Genomic DNA, 24,275 nt, shown 5'->3' on the forward strand with positions numbered 1-24,275 from the left:
TGTGTATACCTACATAATTATAAAAATTATGAAATTATTTTATTGTCAAAAGAACAAGCTTTCTCAACATTGGATATTACAGAGGATCAAGACGAAGTATATGAAAGTCATAATTAACCAACATTTTGCCCACTTACATAATTTGTGAGTAAAAGCGATTTTTTTTACCTAGTTTTTCATTACCTAGCCATGCATGAATGTATTTTTATCTCAAATTAAAAAAAAAAATCAGTATAACAATCTTTATTTGGAGGGAGACGGTATACATACATAAGCAGATTTATATTTATTCTCTATATGCGCGATGAAGAAAAAGAACCACGAAGTTTTACTTTTTGTTAATTTTAATAAATATAACTTTCCATGCAAAAGGAACTGATTAAGAAACAGGAAAGGAAATAGATAGAGACTTTCAAGTGATGATTTTTTTTTCATGTTAAACAATATGTACACCTGTATGTATAATGAATTGCTCTGTGACAAAAAAAATTTTTTTTTTTTACATACTCGCCTATACACGTGCAGAGTTTAGCATTGATTGTCATATACATACATGTATATCATTAATAAGTCATTCGTTTATGTACGATCGAGTCACAAGTAGTGACGTCACAAGTAGTACACGTCTATATGAAGAAATAAACCATAATGGTGAACAATCAACGCTTCACCTAGTGGTTTACATGTATGAATAATATTTAATTTTGAAGGATCAAATAAAATTCATGTGCACATGAAACAATTGGACAATTACATTGACCAAATTAATCCTTCTGTCACTTCTGTATGCAATGTGTATAACAATGTATATATACAGCATATCTACTGGAAACAGCTCTGGTCTGTGTTTTGAATAAATGACACTGATATTGTACAACAGGTTATATGTGTCGGTGGTGAAGCAGCCCAAGGCTTTGTTATAGCATTGTGTTTTGTACAGTAATCTAGGCAGGGGACATGGAATGTACTTTCTGTGAACGGTGACCAATGATTATCATCTCTCCGACAAAAAGTCCCCATGACAACGTCTATATCACAGCAAAACGAGCCGATGAGTGGCCCGCATATGGTCATCCATTCATATACATTATCGGGTGATGTGGCAAAATGTTACGAATCGGAAATGACGTCATTCTAAGTATTGGGCAGGTATCAACTAGTATTTGTTTTTGTACACCGGAAAGTCTTTTCCATCCCATGTTACAGCTTCAATGACGGTTTGATTAGAACAAGCATCCAAAACAGTAATGAACACCACGTGGCCAATGACGTCACCGCAAAGCTGTTGGCGCCATTATTGTCACTTTGTTGTAACAAATACTTTCGGGGGAGTTTTTGACACACAGGGGGGCGAGAGTTTGTTGTGATCTCTTCCAAAAACATTGCTGCGCTTTCACCACATTCCGTATAGACCGGCTCCAGTAAACAATCAGTCATGACTTGATGGGACCTGCCAAAGTTAAAAGATTTTATAACCCATGAAATCGTTTGATGAATAGACAAATCATACATAAACATATTTCATTTTTTCAATTTATTACCTTAATTAAACATATTAGTAAACATAAAAACCCACAGAATCTTATTTTATACATACATAACCCGATCTCTTTTCGAACACGAGCATTTTGATTTCCATCCACCACCACTATACGTTGCCTGCCAGCTTATCGCGCTTAGTTTGGTTTTGTTCGGTGTTTATGGTCTGCTTACTTACCGACAACTGGAGAGAATCATGACCTCTATCGGTGACTTGGCGGCGATCTTTCTCCTAAAACTCTCTATCTGGGGACGAGAGCACTTAATGGCGGCCTCATGCTGATTATGCACACAGCGGATGTTATTTTCATACACTGCAAGACCGAAATGTCGATTGGTATATTACGATACAATTACGCAAGAAATTAAAAACACATATACATGTTGCAAAACAAGGGGCCTTGGGTCACATTGCTCACTTACATAACAACAATAGCCAACTTTGACTGTATATATGCACCTACTTTTCTACTGTATCTTTAAAACTGCCATTCAAAGTGAAATATTATCATTACCTAAATCAGTACTTTCGAAAAGTCATCATTGTCAAGAAAATTTTGCCCATCGTATTGTACTTTTAACTTAGCATTTTAATACACTTGTATCTATACATTTATGTTACCATTTATAGTTTTTTACCTATCAAATGTTAACCCCCGTTAACCTTTCTAAACATCATTCCTTCCTCCTCACTTCGATTTTTTTGAAAAATAAAATGAATGCACCTTTTAAATCAGAGGGTTTTGCCTTTTAATGTGCCATATCTATACATACTTTGGAAGTTGTTGCAGAAGAAGACCGCGGTCTTTTGGATGTTCTGGTGGCTGAACAGACGCTGTAGATTCTGCTCCTCGTCCGTGAACCCCGTGCAGTTGTCCATCACGTGACGCAGGCATTCTGACGCCTTGTTCAGGCTGGAATCTCTGCAAACACACAAACTTCTCAGTTTTGTTGTTTGTTTGTTGTCATTTTTAGTTTCCTGAACTTAGTTTGGTTTTCGTTTGTATTTGTATAGAGGTGTTCGTTGATATTTTATTTTATCATTTATAAAAGAAAAAAGCATTTTGAGAAACAAGCGAACATATACATATGCACGAGATTTTCCTCCATTGACAATAACAAATGTCACCATATTTTGTATCTAACTACACGAGAATTTCAGACGGACAAGAAACCAGTAAAAGTGTTTGTGAGGACTAACCTTACTTTTTATACACTACACCATAGCAAACAAACTTCATATGCTTGGTAATTGATAGTTGTAGTAAGTTTGAGAACGATAAGAAGTCATACATTATAAACAAAGTTTAACAAGTTTACAAGCTATATCTAAGGCTTGACTTTTGGCAGCTGTAAGATTAATATATTTGCATTATTCAACATACAGGCACACCCTTCTCCAGACTTCTATCTCGGCGTCCACTGACCGCTCTGTCGGCAAGAGCAAGGGAACGGAATTCTTGATGCAGTTTTGGGCAATGTTCATGGCGCCGGGAGGACAGTTGGAGCCATTTACAGTGCTCCCTGAAATAAAAAACAAAAAACAAATAAACATTGGTGTTATACAGTTAACAACTTTCTCCCATTCTTTTCAGGTGTATCCGCTAACATTGTTCCCGGCTTTAATTACTGTATTATACAGTCAATTTTGTTCGAATCGCCATTCTTTTCAGAGATTATTTGACTGTCTTTGTGAAAAGTTGGTATCTTAGAATTTTTTTCGGCATTTATTGTCAAATTAAAGAAAATTTACATCAGTGCATGAATTTGATGGATTCCTGCAGACGGATTGGTCAGTAATAAAACACATATAACAGTTGACTATGAAGTTTATGTATGGGAACCGTGTAGAGTGTTCACTTATCATTTAAATCATTAAACAAAGTGCATTTTTTCTATAAAAATCTCAAACGTTTTTGTAAATTTTACATCATTCCCACGCTGAATTTAATTACGACTGTTATATGGGTGAGAATTACGTGTTATTTATCACTTGTACCTTGTACTGTTGGGCCGTCGAACGAGAGCCAAAACTAGCTACATGTTTACAGTAGAGCATGGAACACGTGACCACAAGAAAATGTACGAGTAACGACGACACCAGACCTACACACCTCTGCCCCCTCTCCCTCCCCTTCCCGAACCGCCCTTGATACTTTGATGTTGCATCCCCTCTAACCCTTAAATTCTATATCAACGCTAAAAAAGCAAAACCCTGTATATCATACTAAGTGTAGGTGTAGGTAACGGAGAAAAAAATATGAATTCTTGTTACACTTCTCATTTTCTGCATATCTTTGCAGAAACCTCGGAGTTCCTTTGAAACCCCGCGATCCTCGAAGCCTGTCGACCTGAGAGTGGGAGGAAGGCGACCCGTAAAACAGCCAGCCTTGTTTCAAACCCGGGATATTGCGCGCTGTTCTGCTCTATTCACTTTTTATCCTTTGCTGAGTCACCATATATTACATCACATCACGTGACCAGACATTATAATATCACTATCACGTTTAGTTTTATTTTTAAAAAAACGGTTGAAGCAATACAGAAAGACTCTACATGGGAGGCAACAATCGTATGTGCAAGTGTAAGGCCCGTGGTCCTTTCGGATCACCTTAACTCGTGTGCATAAATCGGTTTAAAATCTTTGAAAGATCTATACAGTGCGCTAACCAGCCGTCTAAACATTGCGTACTTACAAGATACTGTATACCGGAATAGCCGCCAACAATTTTATCAACCGGGTTTTCCAAAGGAAAAATCCGGCTATTGAACTGGGGAAAAGGCAGTTGGCTGCCAAAAAGGGTATATACATTTACATATTGTGGGGTAAATACCACAGTTTTTAAAATAGGATGTTTTTGTTTTGCAGATCAATTGTACATACATGTATATTAGAGATATGCATATTCCTTGGATTTTGATTTTTGATAATTTTTGCAAAAAATATGCCAGCTGTTGAATGCGTTAATTTTTGCATAGTATTGCATATGGGATACCCCATTTCCCTGGATGTGTAGTGTTTATCAATTCAGGGTTGTTAACTGTTGTGAATACTGTTCACAAAAAGAAACTCCGCTTTGCTATTGATCAATCAAGAAGAATTTTACGTAGCAGTTAGTCCAAATTTTAATGAAGTTGAAAGCAATTGATATCAAACACTGTCGATGTGGATACATCCTCTTTGATGGTATCATGGCGGAAGCAGAGTTACGTATGAATCATTAGTAGTTCAACACTCGTGAAAGAGAACTCACAATAGATTGTTTATTGTTTATTGTTACATGTATTTAAAAAAGTAAAAACTTCTTGAAAATATCCCACTCTCCCAACTCAGAATAGATGAAAGTGAAAACAAACTAAATTGCGTCATCAGTCATTTTAGTCTGTTGCAACAAAGCAATATTTATCAAAATAACTGTTTGCTACTTACTTTTGTTCATAAAAGTTAGAAAATGAATTGTTTGATCAAAACGCTACATTTATATTTGAAAGAGTGTTGTTAGAATAATGTGTGAAATAAACTTGCATCCAATGACTTTCCTTGCTTAGTATTCATCAGCAGAACTTAACGAAACTCATAACACTGTGAAAATACCAACAATTTCATTTCCATATTTATTAAGAATTACAAACTACCACTACTCGATTCATACAATTTTCAAGATATAATACCTGGTATTAGAATACCCAAAGTTAGCAATGATCGACTTCCTAAATTAAGTATTACATAAGAGGGAAATTTCAAGAGCAGACTAGGAATGGCAGATGACTAATGCGAGATCAAAAGTGTACTATAAGCGCGAGGAGCATGCTAATCGCTCTCCGGAAGTGGTTCATTCCCTTAATGAGTCCTGCCTCGACCCTCACCCCCGGTGTCACTTATCTATATATCCTCCGGTCTAACTCTCTACAGATCGTGTATATGCTAACCCTCGTGTAAATCTCACAATTACATTAGCATCCATGTCCAATGAATATATGCAAATATAGCTTGGCCGACAAAAATTCTCCATCTTCGAGAAAGACCAGGCATAATTATATCGGTTATGTAATTTCATAACAAGTCAGGACGCACTTGTTGTAACGTTTAGTTGGTGCTGCATATGTTGATCTTATGAGTGCATTACCCGCATATGACGGCGCGGACGGACGGTGGGGTTCTTCTGTACGGGCACCTGCTTCTCCAGACAGCAGAAACCATCAGAGGCTGACACTATCTAAGGTTAATCCCCACTTATCTCGATGGCATGACGGAATCTTAGCACATTAAAACAAACAAAAAAGATCGTTACGATGTACTTGAGGTTCCTTTGTGTTCATACTTCAATATTTTGTGTTTTCATAACATGAAAGACTCGGTAAATTCAACACTCACAACAAATTAAATTGTAATGCAGAGAATCATCTGGCATTCCTTCAGCAACTAGACAAAACATGACACATTATAACGTATCTTCTTATACTTTAGTCATGGATAATTAGGGGGAAACATCCTAAGAACTTTTATGCGTTCGTAGAAATAATCAAATAATTTTTCTGTATTAAAAAAAAATGACTGCACTGTAGCGCTTTCTATCTGGTGAGCTGTGTGGCCCGTGGAGACCTCACTATCTCCAGCTTTCATCAAAATTACGATGTTTGAAGGCGCAAAAAATCAAATGAAATGAAAGTTGTCAATGCATTATATATAACTGATAATAAAAAAAAATTGTTTACTCAGATAATAAAGTTAACGCCGTTCGATAACTCCTGCTGATTTATGATGTGATCGTTCGCCATATGCACGACTTGAAATGAAAAAAAATGTGACTGCTGGAAAACACGTGCTTTTATTTATCTATCTATCTCGTACTTGTCCGTTCTGGTTGAGTTCTTTCGTACATAGTAAAAACCGATGTAAATAACGAAGCAAACCGAGCTTAATATCTCTCGAGATTTACACAATTCAAAACACCGGCACTTGAAGTAAATAAACCGTGGCCTTAAGTTTTTGCTGCAAGTCGTTTCAAATATCTCCCCTGTCTTGGCATACCTAAACTTGTTAAAATACATACGACTACTGTCAACAAACGCATATGCATACACAAAAAAGTTACTGTATAATGATACCATACTGAATTGCAAATTTTTGGTATTATGTATATAAACAGTTGCAGGAATAAAACCGTTGCATAGTCCATATTTACAGAAATTGTATTGCGTCAACCAGCATAAAATCAAATATTGTAACACATGTACTTATATAATATTTTCAAGTAAAAACCGAAGCAACAACTTTCTATAGATCAACGGTTATGTTTTGGTGGTGGTATCTGCTGTCCTCAGACTTATCTTTCTTTCGACGTAATGAACTATAGATCTCCATGATCAACATTGTTATTTATAATGTTTTCATTATTTTATCTGCAATAGCGAAAACAAATCGAACGCACCCTTTACATCACTGGTACCGGACCGCTACATGTGGGTGTGTTCGATTGATCTTTCTGTGATAAAAAGTAGGTGTGGACTGGTGATTTATGATAAAAGAAAATGAAACATAACCACAAAACCCAACAAATGCCCACTGCGCAAAAGACTTGTTTACTCCCAAATGTATAAAGACATTACTCTCATTTATCGCTATTTTATCCGTGTAATTTTTATTTGTAGGTTTGTTGTACGGTCTCTCAAAACAGAAGCTGATCTCATAAGTTCTCAACTGTTTACATCATTATTCGCAATGTTTTGACATTTTGTCACGTGCTTTGATAGTTTCCTGCTGTGCATTTCAAGATGACAAGGGTCTCTTACAAATATAAGTTGCGTTTACTTCAAATCAAATCAAGTCAAACATTTTGTAGAAGTAGTTTTATAACATGAAATGTATTTTACAAGGTAAACAAAGCCTAATTTTGGGTTGAAAGATTGTTTGGCAAAATAGTAAGTGGAAAGAAAAGCATTGCAGCGCGCGAAAATCAATCAATTAAAGAAACATGCACGTATTAATTGAGATACACAATAACAGATACATCAAGTTCTGTCCGTTATCATGACGTTTGGCACGCAAACACAGAAACTGCAACAAATCATTTTGATATGAATGACCATTGAATATTGGTTGCATCAAAGTAACCACTTTAAGATAGCATGTCGTACACGTTGTAGATGCAAAACAAATTATTCTCTGTCCTTAAGGGCCGTTAAAGAAGATGGGGGAATTAGGCGAGTAAACTGCCTATATGAGGACAGATAAGATACTATGAAATTAAGATTTCAACAAATCTCATAATTCTTTCCTAAATTATTGAAAACCATATATATATACATAAACAATTTTGTATAACCTTTAAATACGTTAAATACTTGGAATATGTTGATTTAAACCAGCGTATGCGGTGTCATTTTTAGAACTTCAGTGCCTTTTCTTTTATAGAGAGGGTCTGGGCTCCATATTTTTGTCATAGTGTTTATCAGGTTAAAAGGGAATCAAACCGATTTCAAACAACAAATACGTGGAGAGATCACCCACTATACATTAAAAATGTAATTTTGTATTCCAACAATTGAACGTTTTAGAAAACTAATACAAGTCCGTAAATTCGTGGTTGTAGTCGCCCATAGAATGGAGGTTGTTGTGACTGTTAGAGCACCAGACGTTAGATAACATTACAGAGCTAGGTTTTTTGTGTTGTGGGTTCGATACTAGCAAAATTTCAGAATTTATCTTTTTATATATAGTTTCTTAAAATATTAAAAATTGAATAAAGGTAGAAATTGTCCTTTTTAAACTTGTATAATATAATATTATGAAGTATATTTACAATGTAGTTGGAAGAAGTTAAATTTGAAATTATATTTTACGACTTAACCAAATGGGCATTATTGCGCTTGTTTTATTCCCCCATCTTCTTAACAATAATAAAATGCTTAACTTTTCAGTAAGCTCTAAAATTCTGCTATAACTAGATCATTAAATGTCCTCAGCATAAAATGAAGTTCTGTTTTATTTTGGATTATTTTAAAGAGTGTACATTTACTTGAGACGCATTTATAGCATTGCTAGTGATGCAATACAGCGTTCATCAAAACACACTACTTGTTGAGTCAAAGTAAAATCTAATCTTATAGAATATACAAACTAATATACCTCAAAGGTCATAAATGTTTATGCATTTTGAAAAATGCGGCGTTTAAAGTCGTATAAAACGAGATAAATCTGTAAAATGCCTTTTCTATGTAATACATGTATATACAATTCCTTACTTTTTTCTTATCGATTAAATTGACATCTGAAAATAAACAGGGAGTTAACCTTGATATAATCGTTGGTGACCTTGGCCTCATTCTGTAACGTTTGACCTTGGTATCAGAAATGAGATAATTCGGGTGATTACAGCCTTTCCTCACTCTGCCAGCTATAATGAACCCTTTTGCTCCGTACAGTTCTAAACAGGAAGCGCGTGCCCCCCTCTCTGATAGAGAACTCAACAACGGGGCTCCCCTCAATGATATGGAATCAGAAAGCATGCCAATAACAGGCTAAAAAGCATGGAAGTCAATTCCATGTCGGAACGACAGACAGCTTTTATCCCCTGATATTGATCCAGAACATCGGACAATTACAATCATATTCTTTACAGTAAAACCACGCAATTCAACAATCGGTTTATTGGATGAATGCAAGCATCGTGGGTTGAAAACAATCCGAAGCCCCAAAATTAGAAGTCCGTTGGTTTGGATTTTCGTACAAATGAATGAATTGGTTCTCTCAAATATCAGCACATCAATTTAATTCTGGAAAATCCTTATTATTATGGTTTTTTTCGAGTTCCCTATAGGTCTTACATAGGTATCTCTATAGAGCGTAATGTTGTTGGCTACCTTGCTTGCTTCAGCCTCTTGCATCTGGTCTCATTATACATAATCTTGACAGAATACGTTCCATTTACAAACTAAATTTTTGCGCTTTATATATAGTAGTTTAAATTATCTAGTGTTGTAGCCATAAACTGTCGCACTGCAACGTTGAGAACTAGGACAGCAATTGTCTCCGATACTTAAATACAACGGGTCTTTTCTGAGATAAAATCTACAGTGGATTGGTTAAATGATATTACTGCCGGTGTACGGTTACAACACAACCATTCAGTCAGCTGTACAGCGAACAACTTCAGTGAAGGAAGTCTATGACACAGGGGCGATAGGATGGGTAGAAAACGTGAAGTACCTGAGATTTAATGTGTAGCATGGTACGCATTTCAAAATTCTTGAATACAGCAAATTACAGACACAAGCAGATTAAAATAATTCATCATTTTTTTTACCCTCATATCTATTTATTACAGAATATGCACATCGTATCAGACGTTTGAGTGTACCCATGCATGGCCTGTCATAGTAAACATATCTTTGACATTCATTACGGTTGAGAAATTATAGATTTCTAGTTTGGTTAACCCCAAAATCATGATATATATAGAGTTAATTATAATAATTACATATATCCAATTACTTACCTGGCCTCAGAACACACAGAAGAAGGACGATCCACGGGCTCTGCATGGTAACTCTCTTCATTCAGTAATATCCTCCATGACTCACTCCACAGAATACAGAAATTGTTTGAAAAACAAACCTGACTTCCACAACTTCTTAATCAGGTCACGTGGGTGCTGCGGATAATTTGGTCTTCTTTTGATTTTAATTGGACATTCAGAATTGTTAAAACCTTCTTCCGGTGTACACGTACGGAATTGGCCGAGCGCTATGGCTATTGTAATTTTTGTACCGTATTACAAAAGGGGCGTTCTGCAGTCGATATTCGCTGGGTTTACTCGATGAACTGCTTCATAGATCGACAGCGGATGAGGGAAAACATAGGGAGCTGTTGGTTGATAATAAATTGGCCTTTTTTTTAATTTTGTTTCATTGTCATGAGCGATATGCCAATCATCCATATGGTTAATGAAAAAGTCATCCAGTCAAAACACGTGATCAATTAATTCTCAGGAGGCCTCAAAATAAAGGAAAACACGTGTCCTGTTGACATTTTTTAAAACCTAATGAAGCCGGTTAATATAATTCATAGATAATTCTTTTTATACTACATGTATCATCGAAGAAGTATCAAAAAGAAAGATATTGCTAATTCATGTACATGTAATTGAAGATATTGAGGACGCATCCGCTGCCTTAAGTCGTATGTAACATGTCGTCAAATTCAAAATAGGCCTGTCCCGAGACACAGATTATTCTAACTAAGCAGAGTATATAGTGAAATTATTTTAGGCTTAAAGCTTGGTTATGTAAATGTCAACAACACGGTGTGTCGATGCATTTATTTTGTAAATGTCCGATATCATATGCAATGTCAACCCGTGCACGCACGGGTCAAGGTCTAGTTTTTAATTAATTTCTACATTATTTTACCGTATTTTTGTTTAAATGATAGACTCTTGAATTACAACGATTCATCAACATATTATCAAAAGAACAAAATATCTTTGAAGTCTTTCTTAGGTTTTTATTAAAAGTGAAAAAGATAAAAGTCCCCAGCGAGTTTTCGATTCTGACTAGGCAGCTAGACCAGTTGCACTAAAGCGCTACACTCCAGACTGTGAGGATCAGGATATCATAAAATGTGTAGGATTATTGTTAATTTTATTGTTTTGTTCGGTATATATTCTTGGAAACCAAACTCAATTAATTACTCAGTCTGTTAATTGGTTATTAATTGGAAACAAATACAAGATCGAGTCGATTTTTGAGAAAAGTTTTACAAATACAGTAAAACACGCTTATAACGAAATCCCAGGGATGGGCAATTGTACTTCGTTATAAGCGTATTTCGTTATATCCGTCCAGTTTACAACATGAAATAAAGTCACGGGGGATGAAAATCACTTCACTGTAAGCGTCAATTCATTACTGAAGGATTTACATCAGTAAGGTTTTTTTTCTTTACAAAAAAATGAGATGCATAGTCATGTGTACGTGCATGATAAAAATCTAGTTTTAAAGTTTTAAAGAGGATATGGTGACTAAGCATGGCAACTATCGACTACCAAGGATATATACACGTAATAATTACTTCCGGGGGAAACAGATTCATAGCCATTCACAAGTATTTCGATTCATCTGATTGAAAACGGCAGATCTGTGAGCAGTGAGATCTTTATTATGCGCGTAAGAGAATGATTAATGTGTGAATAGTTTTCGCGTAAAAAAAATGAAACGTATTTTTCCTTTAGTAAAAATAATGAAAGCAACAGAAGCAGCTGACAGGAACTTTGTACTACATCGAATTCCTATTCAAACACTTTGCTTGGCGCGAAATCATTATCGATACGATCATGGGACGCAGTAGGTATACAGACGACTGGTGCGACGATAACTATTTACATTTTCAACTTTCTTTATCTGTGATAACATTACGAATCAATATTAATCCAAAAATCCAATAACCTCATAAAGCATGAGTGACACAAAATGGGCGTGTCTTATAGCATTACCGAAAAACGGTATTGGCTGCGCCGCGTAGTAATACATAACATGTGTTACATTAAAAATTAAATAATTTTATTTTTAAGTGTACAAATTGGAAATAATACAAATATAAGTAATAAGGAATCTTTCTATGAATATTATGAGGTGATAAATTCGCTCGGAGCGGTCAAATCTATCACAAAGACCTTTGGGCTTTATTGGATTTTACCACGCCCCGACACCTCATAATCCTCAGAGAATGATTCCTTATTCCATAACAGCATAAGCAAAAATTAAGGTGGGGCTGTTTGATACGATTAAACTGGGGTAAACTTACAAAGTAATTAATACACTCAGAGCCATTCTTTAAACGAGGGGTTCTACAGCTGTGTCTACTGATTGCTAAACCCATTATGGTGTTATTTAATAAGGGCGGAATTTTTTTTTTAAGGTCAGATACAATTAAAAATTCCGCCCTTATATTAAGCTTAATATCCAACGCAAAAGTTGCAATTCAAATTGCAGCTTTGTTGTGATCAGGGCAGGTAGGGTTTTGATACTTCTATGTATACATCTAATATACTATATGTTTCTCTATTGTTTGGCTTTTCAAACTTCATCGCATCTGATAAGGTGAATAGAAGTATTCTTTCTGAGAAAGGGATTTGAAAATTTTCAGACAATTGTGGTGACCAGTACAATGCTTCAACTAACGGCTTTTCTGTTCGTATCAACTGATCAACAAACCGGCAAGATATTTAAGGAGGAAATAGAACCTAACTATATTTTCTTAACAGCCTCCTTTTTTTATCACAACAGTTTACACGTTGTGTTTGTTTTTATTTCCACTCATGAATGTCAAGCAATTAAAAAAATTCATAATATATCATTATTACTAATACAAGTTTTATAGCATGTTTTAAATATGTCAGATAAAGTTACTATGACAAAAGAAGACTGAAGAAGTAAAGTACTGCATATCTGCATAGCTTTATTGTCAACATTTGAAGTAATAGTTTAAAAAAAAAACAAATCGAATTAGTAAATTGTTGGTGTTGTTACAAAATGTTTCCCAGAATAATGTCACCGACTAAGACAAATCACAAAAAGCAGGCCATCTCAAGATAATGTATGAACCTTCAATAAAATAAGAGGTGCACTGACCAAAACTCCAAGGATATAGTGAATTATTTTCCTTTGCTCCAACTTACATTATGTCTTGGGTATCATACAATTATAGTTTATCTTAAACAAGAATGCATTATAAATGAAAGTACCCTGTGGTTGTAATTTATGCACTTCTGCATTAGAATAACATGATAAAGAAAATGTGATACATGTATTAAAATTATGTAAAGAAGTTCATTGACATGGGCAAAACGTGAATCTTTTTCTTCGAATATAAAGTTTTATACATCATATGCAAGGAATGGTTTACATTTGCATGAAATGGGAATATACTTCTGAAGATATATGTTTCAACAACAGTAAATGAAACAGTGCTAGCGATTGGCTGTTGCCTTGGTATAAATCAAAATATAATGAGACAGCCTTGCTGAATGTTTGATGTCTTTTGCACAGACAAATTCTGGGTTCTATATATTTACCTATATACAAACTGGTCACAGTATATATATATATTATCTGCTATATAATTATGTACATTTATATACACATTCAAACCACTCAAACACACAGAGACAAAGAAGAAAATTAAGGGTGTGGGCGGGGGGTTAAACAGAACACAGAAGACACCTCTGGACATGGACCGGATCTTCAGATCTAATTGGTGTTTCTATCATGGATGACATGAAAGCTTTTATTTTGATGAAAAACGAAAGTATATCCAATGAAAGCAGACCCAACAGAAAACACCGATGGAATTTAAGGTGTGATAAAACCATGCTCCCCCTAAGGGGCCCCTTCACATGGAAGAGTTCTCCAGGGGACAAATAAAATCAATGACTGAAGACTGAAAAGGGGGGGGGGGGGTCACAAAAGGGGTGGGTATGTGTCTATCACATCCAAGGAAGACTACCGATAATATTAAATCTTGGTGTGTTTTTTTTTAAACAAAATAGAGGCTAGGAAATTAAAACTTTCTTCAAAAGCTTTAATAGAAAAAAAATCAAGGACAAAAATAAATAGTAAAGCTGTAACTAAACAATGTGCACAGTTTTCTTTATATCCAAATCAAATTTCATTTGCAAAGTGGAATCAGGGTAAATTTAATTAAAATGTTTAAAACTTGAGCAAATTTAACCCACTGAACATATCATATCTTAATCAAGTCGTGATAGAAAAAGGAATTGGCCAGACTCACAAAATCATTCTTCAAGATCTGATCAACACATACATCACAAGCTACACCTGTCCCTTGTCTTTCTATTATTTGGAGAGCCTAGCTGACTGAGACAATCAAGAAATAAATAATTCACTTCATATTACCAACTCCTCAATATAACCAGAAATACATCAACTCTTCATCTACATACAGATTTCTTGTCAACAATACAGGCTGACAAAAACTGAGCTCTGCGAGAATATCTACTCTATCAAAATAATTATTTTTATTTCTGATGAACCGTTTAAACACCTTTTCTTCTGCGTGACGGTGATAAAAATTCTATGTACAGCTGAATAATAAATAGATACACTTTCATGTAATGTGACATTTAATTCACCAGCACTGCAAATAGCGAAATAAAGCAACAAAATCTGTATTTAAGTGATGGTTTCCGGAGTGACACTGGAAAAGTTACTGCAGTGAGGTACTGATAGCACTAAAAGTGGTCACTACAAACAGCACTGGCAGTGTCACACATACAGTACAGATAACACGTTACACTGCACATCCTGGCTACAGACATTGACCAAATATCCAAAGGTTTCAATACAAATTTCATTTGACACAAATTGCATCAGACCATGAATAATGTCAGGACATTTCAGGGAGGAAAAAGAAGATATCCATGTAAAGACTAACATATTTACAGACATCCTTCTATATACAATAACAAAAAACTCAGTATCTAAATAATATAATATACTAAATATGAACATGATAAACTCATCAAACTTCTGAACAAACCAAACACATTCATACAACTTACAGGCAAAAAAGAAAAAAAACAAAAAACCACTCTTATTGCTTTTGCTCTTGACAAAACACACTTTACAGACAGCATTCATCAAACATTCAACTGATGTGGATGAGGGTAAATCAGCAGTGGTCTCCCCTGGTGACGTCAGACGGTGGTGGCGGTGATTTGAGCCAGGGTGGGGTAGAGGGCCATCAGGATGGCGAACAGTAACATCAACAGGGGGATGCTGGAGGCGAAAGACAACTGAAACAACAAGGTCAACAATTCAGTCTCAAGGTCATCCAAACAAACAGAATCTGCAGGTAGATTTCAGTGAATCAAATATGATATTGGTACTTGAAAACTAATCTATTTCAATTTGAACCCTGGTTTATTTTTAAATTTTGCTTTCATATTTAAATCACTGATACATGTACAAAGAATGCATATTAAATTGAAAATATTCTGTTGCATTTTTCATTGATAAACTTGACAAATGAAATGAAACATAAAGCTATTGCCTGGCACATCGCGCGTTTCTCAGTAGATACAGCTGGAGTGAGTATGACGATTACTAAAGTTAGTGGGAGTAGATGTATGTCTATCTGGTGTTGATAAGATAATGTTAATGGATAAAATACTTACTTTACATGGGGTTAAAGAAATAAATGATAAATAGAAAACAATATACATCTCTCTGTGTTTTGATACAGAACCTGATTAACTAGTATATTTTATGTGATTTTTAACCAAGAGGGGTATAGATTTCATACGGCCAGGTCTTAGCCTGACTATTCAATGTAGGATTAAAATTAATGAACAATGTACACAAAAACAAAATTCAGGATAAAATCAGTATAAACAGTTACAATGCAGAGGTTGTTACCAGAAGCATTCATTGTCAGATTTAGATAAATGTTCATTCGCATTCCTGTTTTCAATATTCAGATTTAGAGAGGGAGATAGATTATTCTCGCCTGCTTTTACGTCAAAAGAGCTTTGAGCTTGGACATACCAAAGCTACACAATCTTAGAGGAATAGTCAAGCTTGCGTGTTTTCTGTAATCTGAAATAAGGAAGTTTAAGTGTCAAGCATTTCTATTACAAGCCGAATATGTCCTTGTTGTACCGAGTATGAACTTTATGCACTTAGTGAACTTTATGCACTGGCATCACTTTTTTGTTTTGAATTCAAATAAACCTACTGGTTTCTCCATCCACTGACTTAAACACAAGTCCACTGCAATGACATAACAACAACAATGTTTGTCCATGGATTGTTCACATACAAAGCCAAAATAAGACAAAATTCTCACTAAAATAAAGCAGTAAGTGCAGAGCCACTCTGGTAGTGTGCTTGTGTTAGAGTTAACGATACAAAAACAACCAAATGTTAGCTAAATATTGGGAAAAAATTAATATCAAAATGGTGTCTCTCTGCATATTCAAATTTTCTTTATCAATGCAGTCTAAATTGTTGGGTTTTTTTAAAAATAAATATACACTTAACATTTCACCATTCCTTAAACATAAATAAGCAACAATTAAAAATTTAAAATGAATCTCTGCACAAGGATACTCAACAGGGTCGGGCTGAATGGACAATGAACTAGCACTTAATGTAAGGCTTGTCTAGGGATTTTCAAGCACAGTATGAATCATGACATCTATAGCTAGCAGACAGAGTTTGGAGACGGTCCCCGAGACTCACCACTTTGGTCCGGTCTGACAGGTGTTTGTATTGTTCGTGGACGAGGCTCATCTCGACCTCTAGCTCGCTGACCTTGTCCTTGTATTCCTGACACTTTGACCTCAGACTGGTCAGCTCAGCCGCGGCTTCTTCCAGCTACAGATACAAAATACACAGCTATAGACACAAAATACACATCATGATTTCTCAGAAACAGCTTGTACACGAGATGGTTCACAAAATACCCGACTATATATAAAACTTCCAAAGAGCATGAAGATCATTCACAATGTTTTGAATTTAAACAAAATAGATAGTTTCTTTAAAAATATTCATATAATAAAATTTGTATTTCAAACATATTTGAACATATTTAAACAAATCAAATTCATTGTTCAGAGAGGTTAATAAACTATTGCCTAGAAAGAGTTACCTGCCCTTGAATGAACAGTCAAAAGTGCAATATTGGTATGAGATATGAGTCAAAATTTTAAGTATGCTAAAGATCCAAATATTATGATTATTTTTCATTATTGACAATTTTTATTAAAGCATGTTGAAAAATGATAATTGAATGATCACAATATAAAAATACAGGTGTTTTATAATAGGCCCTCAAAGAAGCATCTACCGTAAAATGTATTTACCAAGCCTCCTGGAAGCCCTTACATTGATATGTAAGGGATTTCCAAAACGGGTTATTTTTCACAATAATTATTTTATCTTTAATGCATGAAACAAGTAGACATTGTGCCAGCTATTATGAAACAGTGCTATAAAATATTACAAAATTGCAAAACATAAATTAATAAATTTTATACAGATTTACTTAATCATTGAAAAAATTTGCTTCACAACTCCTACCCCCAAATAAATATCGTAATAAAAAATTGCACATGCAAAATTTAAGTCTGTGTTACAAAACCTCCATTTTAAATCATATTCAACAGCATTGGTAACATGCAGGGTCAAACCAAAACTGAATTAATCGACTAGAGAACCAAAGAAAACTTGATCCATAACCACTGAGAGTAAATAAAATGCTTCACAACATAAAACTAAAAAATATCAATCATGGTTATTATATTGATTTAACTAAGGAGCACTCCAGTTAAAAAAAGCCTTTATGAAAAAAGCAAACAGAAACAAGCAGTAACTTCTATTACTACTACCAGTCGAAGCAAACTCCATCTACTAACACAAAATGTTGGTCCTCAAGTATAATGTGTTATCACCTACTAAAAATGAAAAAAAATCAAAGAAGCCAAACTGATGTGACAAATAATGGAACAATTGCCCACACCCAACCATGCTTCAGCGCCCAGGCTGGGAGTACCTGTTGACCTGGTGACCCTGTGACATTTGACCCTGCCGTGACATTTGACCCTGCCGTTACCAAACCTCTGATTGGCTGTCGGTCGCCCACCTGATGTCGCGTCTGCTCCGTCTCTTTCTGCGAGTCGGTCAGATTGGACTGCCATGTTGATGCCTGGGTCTCCAGCTGTTCCTTCATGGCCTCTAGCTGGCGGTACGACTCCTGGAGCTTGTTGTACTCGGCCGACAGCTGCAAGTTCTCCTTCCGCGACCTGTCACATAAGTTCACTTGATAATCAATTTCAAAGTTCAAAGGAAAATAGATTAACAAGGCACTGGAAAAATTGTCCACACTTCTTTAAAACTTTTTAACAGAATAATCATTTAATAAACTTTCTCAATTGCTCTAAATCACTTTGTAAGGACTAATATTCTTAATCTTGGATATATAATAAACCTTCTTAGCTCTTGAAAAGACCCATTTATTTTCTTATAATTTTGATAAGCCTTCTAAAAACTCTTCCATATCAATATTTAAGTACTTCATATTTCATTAACAATAAAATGTACTCTTTTCCTCCATTTGACCTCTCTGCATCACTTACATTTTCATCTCTGCCTCAATGGCCTGAATTCTTTTCCGAAGACTTGAGCATTCCTCCTTGAGAGCATTAAATTCGGCTGTAAAACAAACAGGACTTGTCATTGGATGAGTCCCACTGTATGTTAAGTTACATGCTACAGTGGTGTGTAAACAGTGCACAAAATCAGGGAGAAAAAAAACAAACTCCAAACCAATCAAAGTCTCCAACAACCAAAAACAAAAAAAATTCAAACCAACAAATCTTCCAAAAAGACTAGCATTCTAACAAGTTTGCTGCATTTTACCCTATAAAAAATCTCTGGCCAAGCTATAAATATGTGTACAAACACATGTGATTCTGGACACTACGTGATCTAAAAGGTAAATGACAACCGGTCACCTACATGCATGCAGAGAAAATATACCTACATCCTAGTAACTAAAATCACCCGACCACCAATACTACTGCTACATATACAGTGTATGGTATGTGAGTCAGTAACCATGATTTAAAATGATTTACGATGAAAATGAAAAAACGACAAAACAAAAAATGATAAAAAAGAACACCACATTTCTACCAGAAGAAAGATATTCTGAAACATTTAAGACCTTCTCTCACAAATCCACTGTTTCCGCGATAACATCAGACTGAAGTAAATGAAGACAATTACCCATTATATTACCTCGTTGTTTCCCCGAAGGACTGGAGGGGGGAGGATGCCCCCCGCTGTTAGTTTTGTGGAGGTCCCTATGTGTGCCATGAGAATCCCTGAGAGATGAGCTTCCGTGAGAAAGCTCGCGACTGTGAGAATCGCGGCCATGCGAATCTCGACCATGCGAGTCCTGATGCAGGCTCCTAAAGCCAAAGTGGGAGGGAGTTCGTCTATCTGAGTCCAGTCTCTCTTGTAGCTGGCGAACTTTGTCTGCGGGGTGACACACAGAGACAGTTTATTTCACATCTCCTCACCAGGGGGCGCATAGGTAAAACATCCAAAGCCGACAGAAGGCCTCATAAGCCATGCAGACAGAAAAAAGTAGAGAGTTGTAGATAAAAAAGAGCTCCATGCAGAAAGTCAGAGGAAAACAAATGATCAAAAGAAATGACAGAAAGTTGATCCATGCTGCAACCCAAAACTATAGAAATGTCGCATCAACAAAATAAGAAAAAGAGAGACAGAGAGTTACTACAAAAATCTAGAAAAGAATAAGACAGCAGACGTGCTTACAAGTAATGGCAGTGACATAGAGGAACCATGAATATGAATTATAATACTTTCACCAATATGAAAATAATGAGTCTCAGTTATAATATAAGATACTATTATCATTCCACATAATTTTTTCTGTAAACATTTACTCAATGACATTTTTACAAACAACACAAGCACAGTTGGACGATGCAACAAGCCAATCAGAAGACTTCATTAGAGTTTTATCTGACAGAGGTGAAAAAAGATCATTTCCAACATGCCAGGTATTACACTAGAAAGGCCAGATGCACCAACTTAAAAAAAAATCTTACTTGCAACAAAAATTAAATTCATTCACGACTTGAAGTGAACTTGATAACGATGCATGCCTTGTAAACTTTAAATTTAATGTTAAATCTACATGAAGTTTGAATCAAACACTTTCACATAACAAGGGTAGATCTTTTAATAACCAAATCACAATAATGTTAAAGGTACATGTACTTTACACGTTAAAGTACTGAGAGGAAGAGGTGGAAGTATCATAGGCATTTACAGGTTTAGTATTAGTACAATCGTTATATGATGACTGTACATCTTTACAAATACAATGTCTACACAGAAAACTTTATACATTATTTTGTAATAAGCAACTTCTTTGAGCAAATAAATATATAAAATATGAAAAAAATATATTTAATACAAGGGTGATAACTCCATTTACACCAAGCTAGGGGAGACAACTTACATCTGTTATATTCTTTCGGTGCGAGGTTCCGAAACAATGCTGGACACAGGAAATGTGTGTTAGGTTAGAGCCAACTGGCGTTCATCAAATTAATACACTTAATTTAATATATACCGAGTCTTAATACTGGCGTTCATCAAATTAATACACTTAATTATATACCGAGTCTTAATACATTACTCTGATATCTTTATCCTAAACATTGTATTATTTTTGTCTTCAAGATCAAATTCAACTATTACAAAAAAAAAAAAAATGTTAATCTAGAGTTTAAGAATAGAAAGATGCAGTGATGCTAAGTATGTGCTGTAAAATCTTGACATAACCTAATGTATCGGCCTCTGAATTGACAAAGCTTTATTGCTCAGAATAAAGCACACATGAAGCAGAGATAAAGAGAAGTGGGCATGGCACTTACTCTTGAGCTGTTCAGCCTCGTTGTGACTCTGTTTGGCAGACTGCTGGCTCTCCAGGTGCTTAGCTACAACAAGTGTAAAACAGCTACGTTAAAGTTAGCTACCAAAAGTGTAAAGCCTCCATGTAAATACTTAGCTACAACAAGTGTAAAACAGCTACATTAAAGTTAGCTACCAAAATTGTAAAGCCTCCTTGTAAATACTTAGCTACAACAAGTGTTAAACTGCCATGTAAATATACAGAAAAGAATAGACACATAAATCAGCTACACATACATGTGGATCAAAAGTTATTCAAGGTCATTTCACACCAATAAACAGTCATGAAAGAAAACATCTACTAGTCATATTACATGTATAATGGTGGATCTCATTCTTTACAAAACATGTCTGTTTACACAAAACGAAGAATTGGAATTTCATGTAAATTTCACTTCTTATGAATTTGACATAAAATTTTTGTGATTTTTTGTGTGTGTGTACAGTGTATACTATACTTCTCATAACCTGTACTTACAATGAAACTTAAATGAAATTTATTAGAGGCACAACTGCCAGGCTAACATTAATTAATACCTACATGATACAAACTTACTTTTGGATTCCTCTAGTTCTTTCTTGATTTCTTTATTCCTCGTCTTCTCCTGGTCCAGTTCACCTGAAATGTTAGCAAGATGACATAGTTACTCCCCCTTTTCTTAAACCCTATCGAACAGTCAACTCTCCTTTATTTAGAAGGAAAGAAAGGAGTGTTTTGTATCCTCTGGTCACATATTAAACACTAATATTTCATAACATTCGATAGGAAATAATACATTTTTGTTGTTAAATGACTGATGAAAAAATAATATTGCACAATTAAAATCTAGTCCAAAACAACCCATACATTTCACTTATTGAAAATGATAACATGAAAATGCAAGCTGTAAACCAAGATTCAATAAAAATACAATGTATATGATTGTAATGATTACTGCAATGTACAATAAGAGGAATAATACACCCATGTACAAGTTTACAGGACAGCTGACCAACAGCTGCTGCTGTCAACTTGTTACAGTCAGGAGCATTATGGACTCACTTGTAATGGTGACCAGATCTTCCTGGCTAGTTTTAGCTATTTTCTGTTCCTCCATTAACTGGTCTGTTAATATAAGGGAGATAAACATGCAGGATGGAGTGTGAAGCTCAACATGCAGGCCGATCACACAGCTCACCTCACACAAAGCTCGTCTCACTTGTTTTTTGGTATGACAGTACATGGGGCAGTTTGGGACTTAAATTCAAAATTACCGTACCCCCCCCCCCCCCCCCACAGTAAAAATTATCTAGCATTTGGCTTGATTGTTTTATTTTTTTCTGTAACACTGTTGCTTACATTGAGATTTCTTTACTTCCAAACTGGAACTTTGCAAACTGAGTGCAAAAGATATGTGTACAATGTTAATAATAATGGTGCATCTTTTTGTTGTTGACTTTAGAGCAATATCATGGCAATTTAAACGTGTTGGTTCTATAAACCAGTTTTCCTTTCCTAGCACATATGCACTTTTAAAAAGACAGTTTTGCTTCCAAAATATCAGAGGATAAAGACAACAGACAGACAGTTGATCAAAAATAAAAAAAATAAACTATAAAAAGCAAAAAAATATATAAAGGCACATATTACAAGTGGGGTAATAGAGGTCCATGAACTAACTCTCTGATTAATCAACAAATAGTAAAAGTCTAGTGAATCAGAAATTCCAAATAATATTGTTAAAGTTCAAACATTTGGTGCATCCAATAACATTCACTTCAAGATGTGCAATGAAAGAGTAAAACACAAGTACTCCAAGGTTACAGATTGAAATTAAACATCAAAGGTAACGAAATTAAGGTACAGGAAATTAAATTCTTCATGCAAATTCTTATAAAATCACAGAAAAATTAATATTGTTTTAAAGGAATCAAAAGGAGAACTCAACTCAAAGGATGCATTAGAGAGAGGAGATATTTCAATGACTGTGTACACACACTTTAACACGATGTAAGCCCTGGCTATAACTGTGAGAGACCACCTACCCCTCAGATCCAGTATCTGCTGCTTCACCTCTTTGGTTTGGGTTTCTGCTTTCTTTAGTTGTTCTACAAGGAATAAAAAATATAACCATTAGTAAAAGAACTAAAATTTTACCCCAGCAGAAGGAGAGCTTTAACTGCATACTTATTTCCTGGTTAATACCTGTATATAAATTTAAACTTCTTGTATTTTCTTATATTCAATAACAGTTCTGTATTTGACACTGAAGCTGGGTATCGGAATATCTATATATATAGCCATCCCTAGATGGTACATGGCATAAATTGACACTATTTGCATTTTATAAATGCTACCTGTGGGTATGAGGACACCAGCCACTGCCCACTCCTGTAAGGGTGAGGATGGCCTACCTACTTCCCCGGGGGTATAAGGGTTAGTCACTTACCCTGCAGATCGACCACCATCTTGGACTGGTCCTCGGTCAGTTTCTGGACGTCAGACAGTTGGTCCTTCAGGGTGATGGTTTCCTCGTCCTTTTTCTGTACTTCTGTTTTGCTGACATTTAACTCATCTACAAACAATTCAATAGTTAGTTCAGTGGGATGAATTTAAGTCTGACATAGAATAAAACATCACTAGAGTAAAGACTGATGTTAGTATAAATAAAAGACATGACTTCATCTGTCTTTTACATTATTTTCTCCAAATATTTTGATTTTGTCCATGATTTTTAGAATCCTGACATGTTAAACCGAAAAAAGAGGAAACTGTCAATGTAATAGCAAACTGGTTTTTCTTTTGTGTTAACAGTATCCATAATCCATTGTCAACACTGAATTGATAAACACTATACCTATCCAGAGAAATGGGGTACCTTATATGAAATATTTTGCTAAAATAATGACCAAGTTCAACAGCTGGTATTTTTGCAAAAATTATCAAAAATAAAAATCCAAGTAATATGCACATCTCTGATATACATATGTACAATTGATCTGCAAAACTAAAATGTCTTATCTTGAAAACTGTAGGAGGAATTATCTGTACAATAGGGGTTCCGTTGTGGCAACCTCCCGCCTGCCATTTTCACCATTTCAATAACCGTATTTTTCCTTCAGAAAACCCAGTTAAAAATCAAAATTCCCACTTGTGTACTGTGTTGCCAAATATATAAAAAAACACCAAAATTAACCAACATTTATGACAAAATGATTCATCC

At 35.1% G+C, this 24,275-nt stretch overlaps 2 protein-coding genes across 16 annotated transcripts in view; both read right to left on the reverse strand.

Annotated features, from left to right (window-relative positions):
• Nucleotides 1-228: 228 nt before the first annotated feature.
• LOC105331736 (uncharacterized) lies at nt 229-10,382 on the reverse strand. Of its 2 annotated transcripts, none has more exons than XM_011434057.4 (5): nt 10,038-10,382; nt 2,925-3,063; nt 2,314-2,462; nt 1,718-1,853; nt 229-1,450 (listed from the first exon to the last, which is right to left on the reverse strand). In XM_011434057.4, the coding sequence occupies exons 1-5, from the start codon at nt 10,096-10,098 to the stop codon at nt 1,201-1,203; spliced, it is 735 nt and encodes a 244-aa protein (XP_011432359.3). In that variant the 5' UTR covers nt 10,099-10,382; the 3' UTR covers nt 229-1,200. The 2 variants fall into 2 exon arrangements, 1 of the variants encoding a protein (XP_011432359.3); XR_004597135.2 differs by having other exon boundaries at nt 1,349-1,450; nt 1,598-1,853.
• A 2,595-nt stretch (nt 10,383-12,977) lies between these two features.
• The window catches only part of LOC105331737 (sarcolemmal membrane-associated protein), a 33,801-nt gene continuing 22,503 nt past the window's right edge, over nt 12,978-24,275 (reverse strand). For 6 of the 14 annotated variants that reach the window (XM_066081124.1, XM_066081122.1, XM_066081123.1 and 3 more), the window contains 11 exons: nt 23,502-23,627; nt 23,098-23,160; nt 22,115-22,177; nt 21,629-21,691; nt 21,036-21,098; nt 20,618-20,656; nt 19,351-19,602; nt 18,699-18,774; nt 18,116-18,365; nt 16,801-16,935; nt 12,978-15,353 (listed from right to left, as the gene is read on the reverse strand). In XM_066081124.1, coding sequence (XP_065937196.1) covers nt 15,255-15,353; nt 16,801-16,935; nt 18,116-18,365; nt 18,699-18,774; nt 19,351-19,602; nt 20,618-20,656; nt 21,036-21,098; nt 21,629-21,691; nt 22,115-22,177; nt 23,098-23,160; nt 23,502-23,627 — 1,229 coding nt within the window. In that variant the 3' untranslated portion in view covers nt 12,978-15,254. Of the gene's footprint in view, nt 15,354-16,294; nt 16,330-16,800; nt 16,936-18,115; nt 18,366-18,698; nt 18,775-19,350; nt 19,603-20,617; nt 20,657-21,035; nt 21,099-21,628; nt 21,692-22,114; nt 22,178-23,097; nt 23,161-23,501; nt 23,628-24,275 lie in introns of all 14 variants that reach the window. The other 8 variants (XM_066081130.1, XM_066081125.1, XM_066081131.1 and 5 more) reach the window with 8 other exon arrangements.

The sequence above is a fragment of the Magallana gigas genome, chromosome 4 (genome assembly GCF_963853765.1).
Source record: "Magallana gigas chromosome 4, xbMagGiga1.1, whole genome shotgun sequence".
Lineage (NCBI taxonomy): Eukaryota > Metazoa > Mollusca > Bivalvia > Ostreida > Ostreidae > Magallana > Magallana gigas.

Excerpts from the sequence above, each read along its gene's own strand:
- LOC105331736 (XM_011434057.4), bottom strand. The coding sequence starts at position 10,098 with ATGAAGAGAGTTACCATGCAGAGCCCGTGGATCGTCCTTCTTCTGTGT. Across the intron at positions 3,064-10,037 it reads TCTGTGTGTTCTGAGGCCAG|GGAGCACTGTAAATGGCTCC; the intron begins GTAAGTAATTGG and ends TTTTTATTTCAG. Across the intron at positions 1,451-1,717 it reads ATGATTCTCTCCAGTTGTCG|GTCCCATCAAGTCATGACTG; the intron begins GTAAGTAAGCAG and ends TAACTTTGGCAG.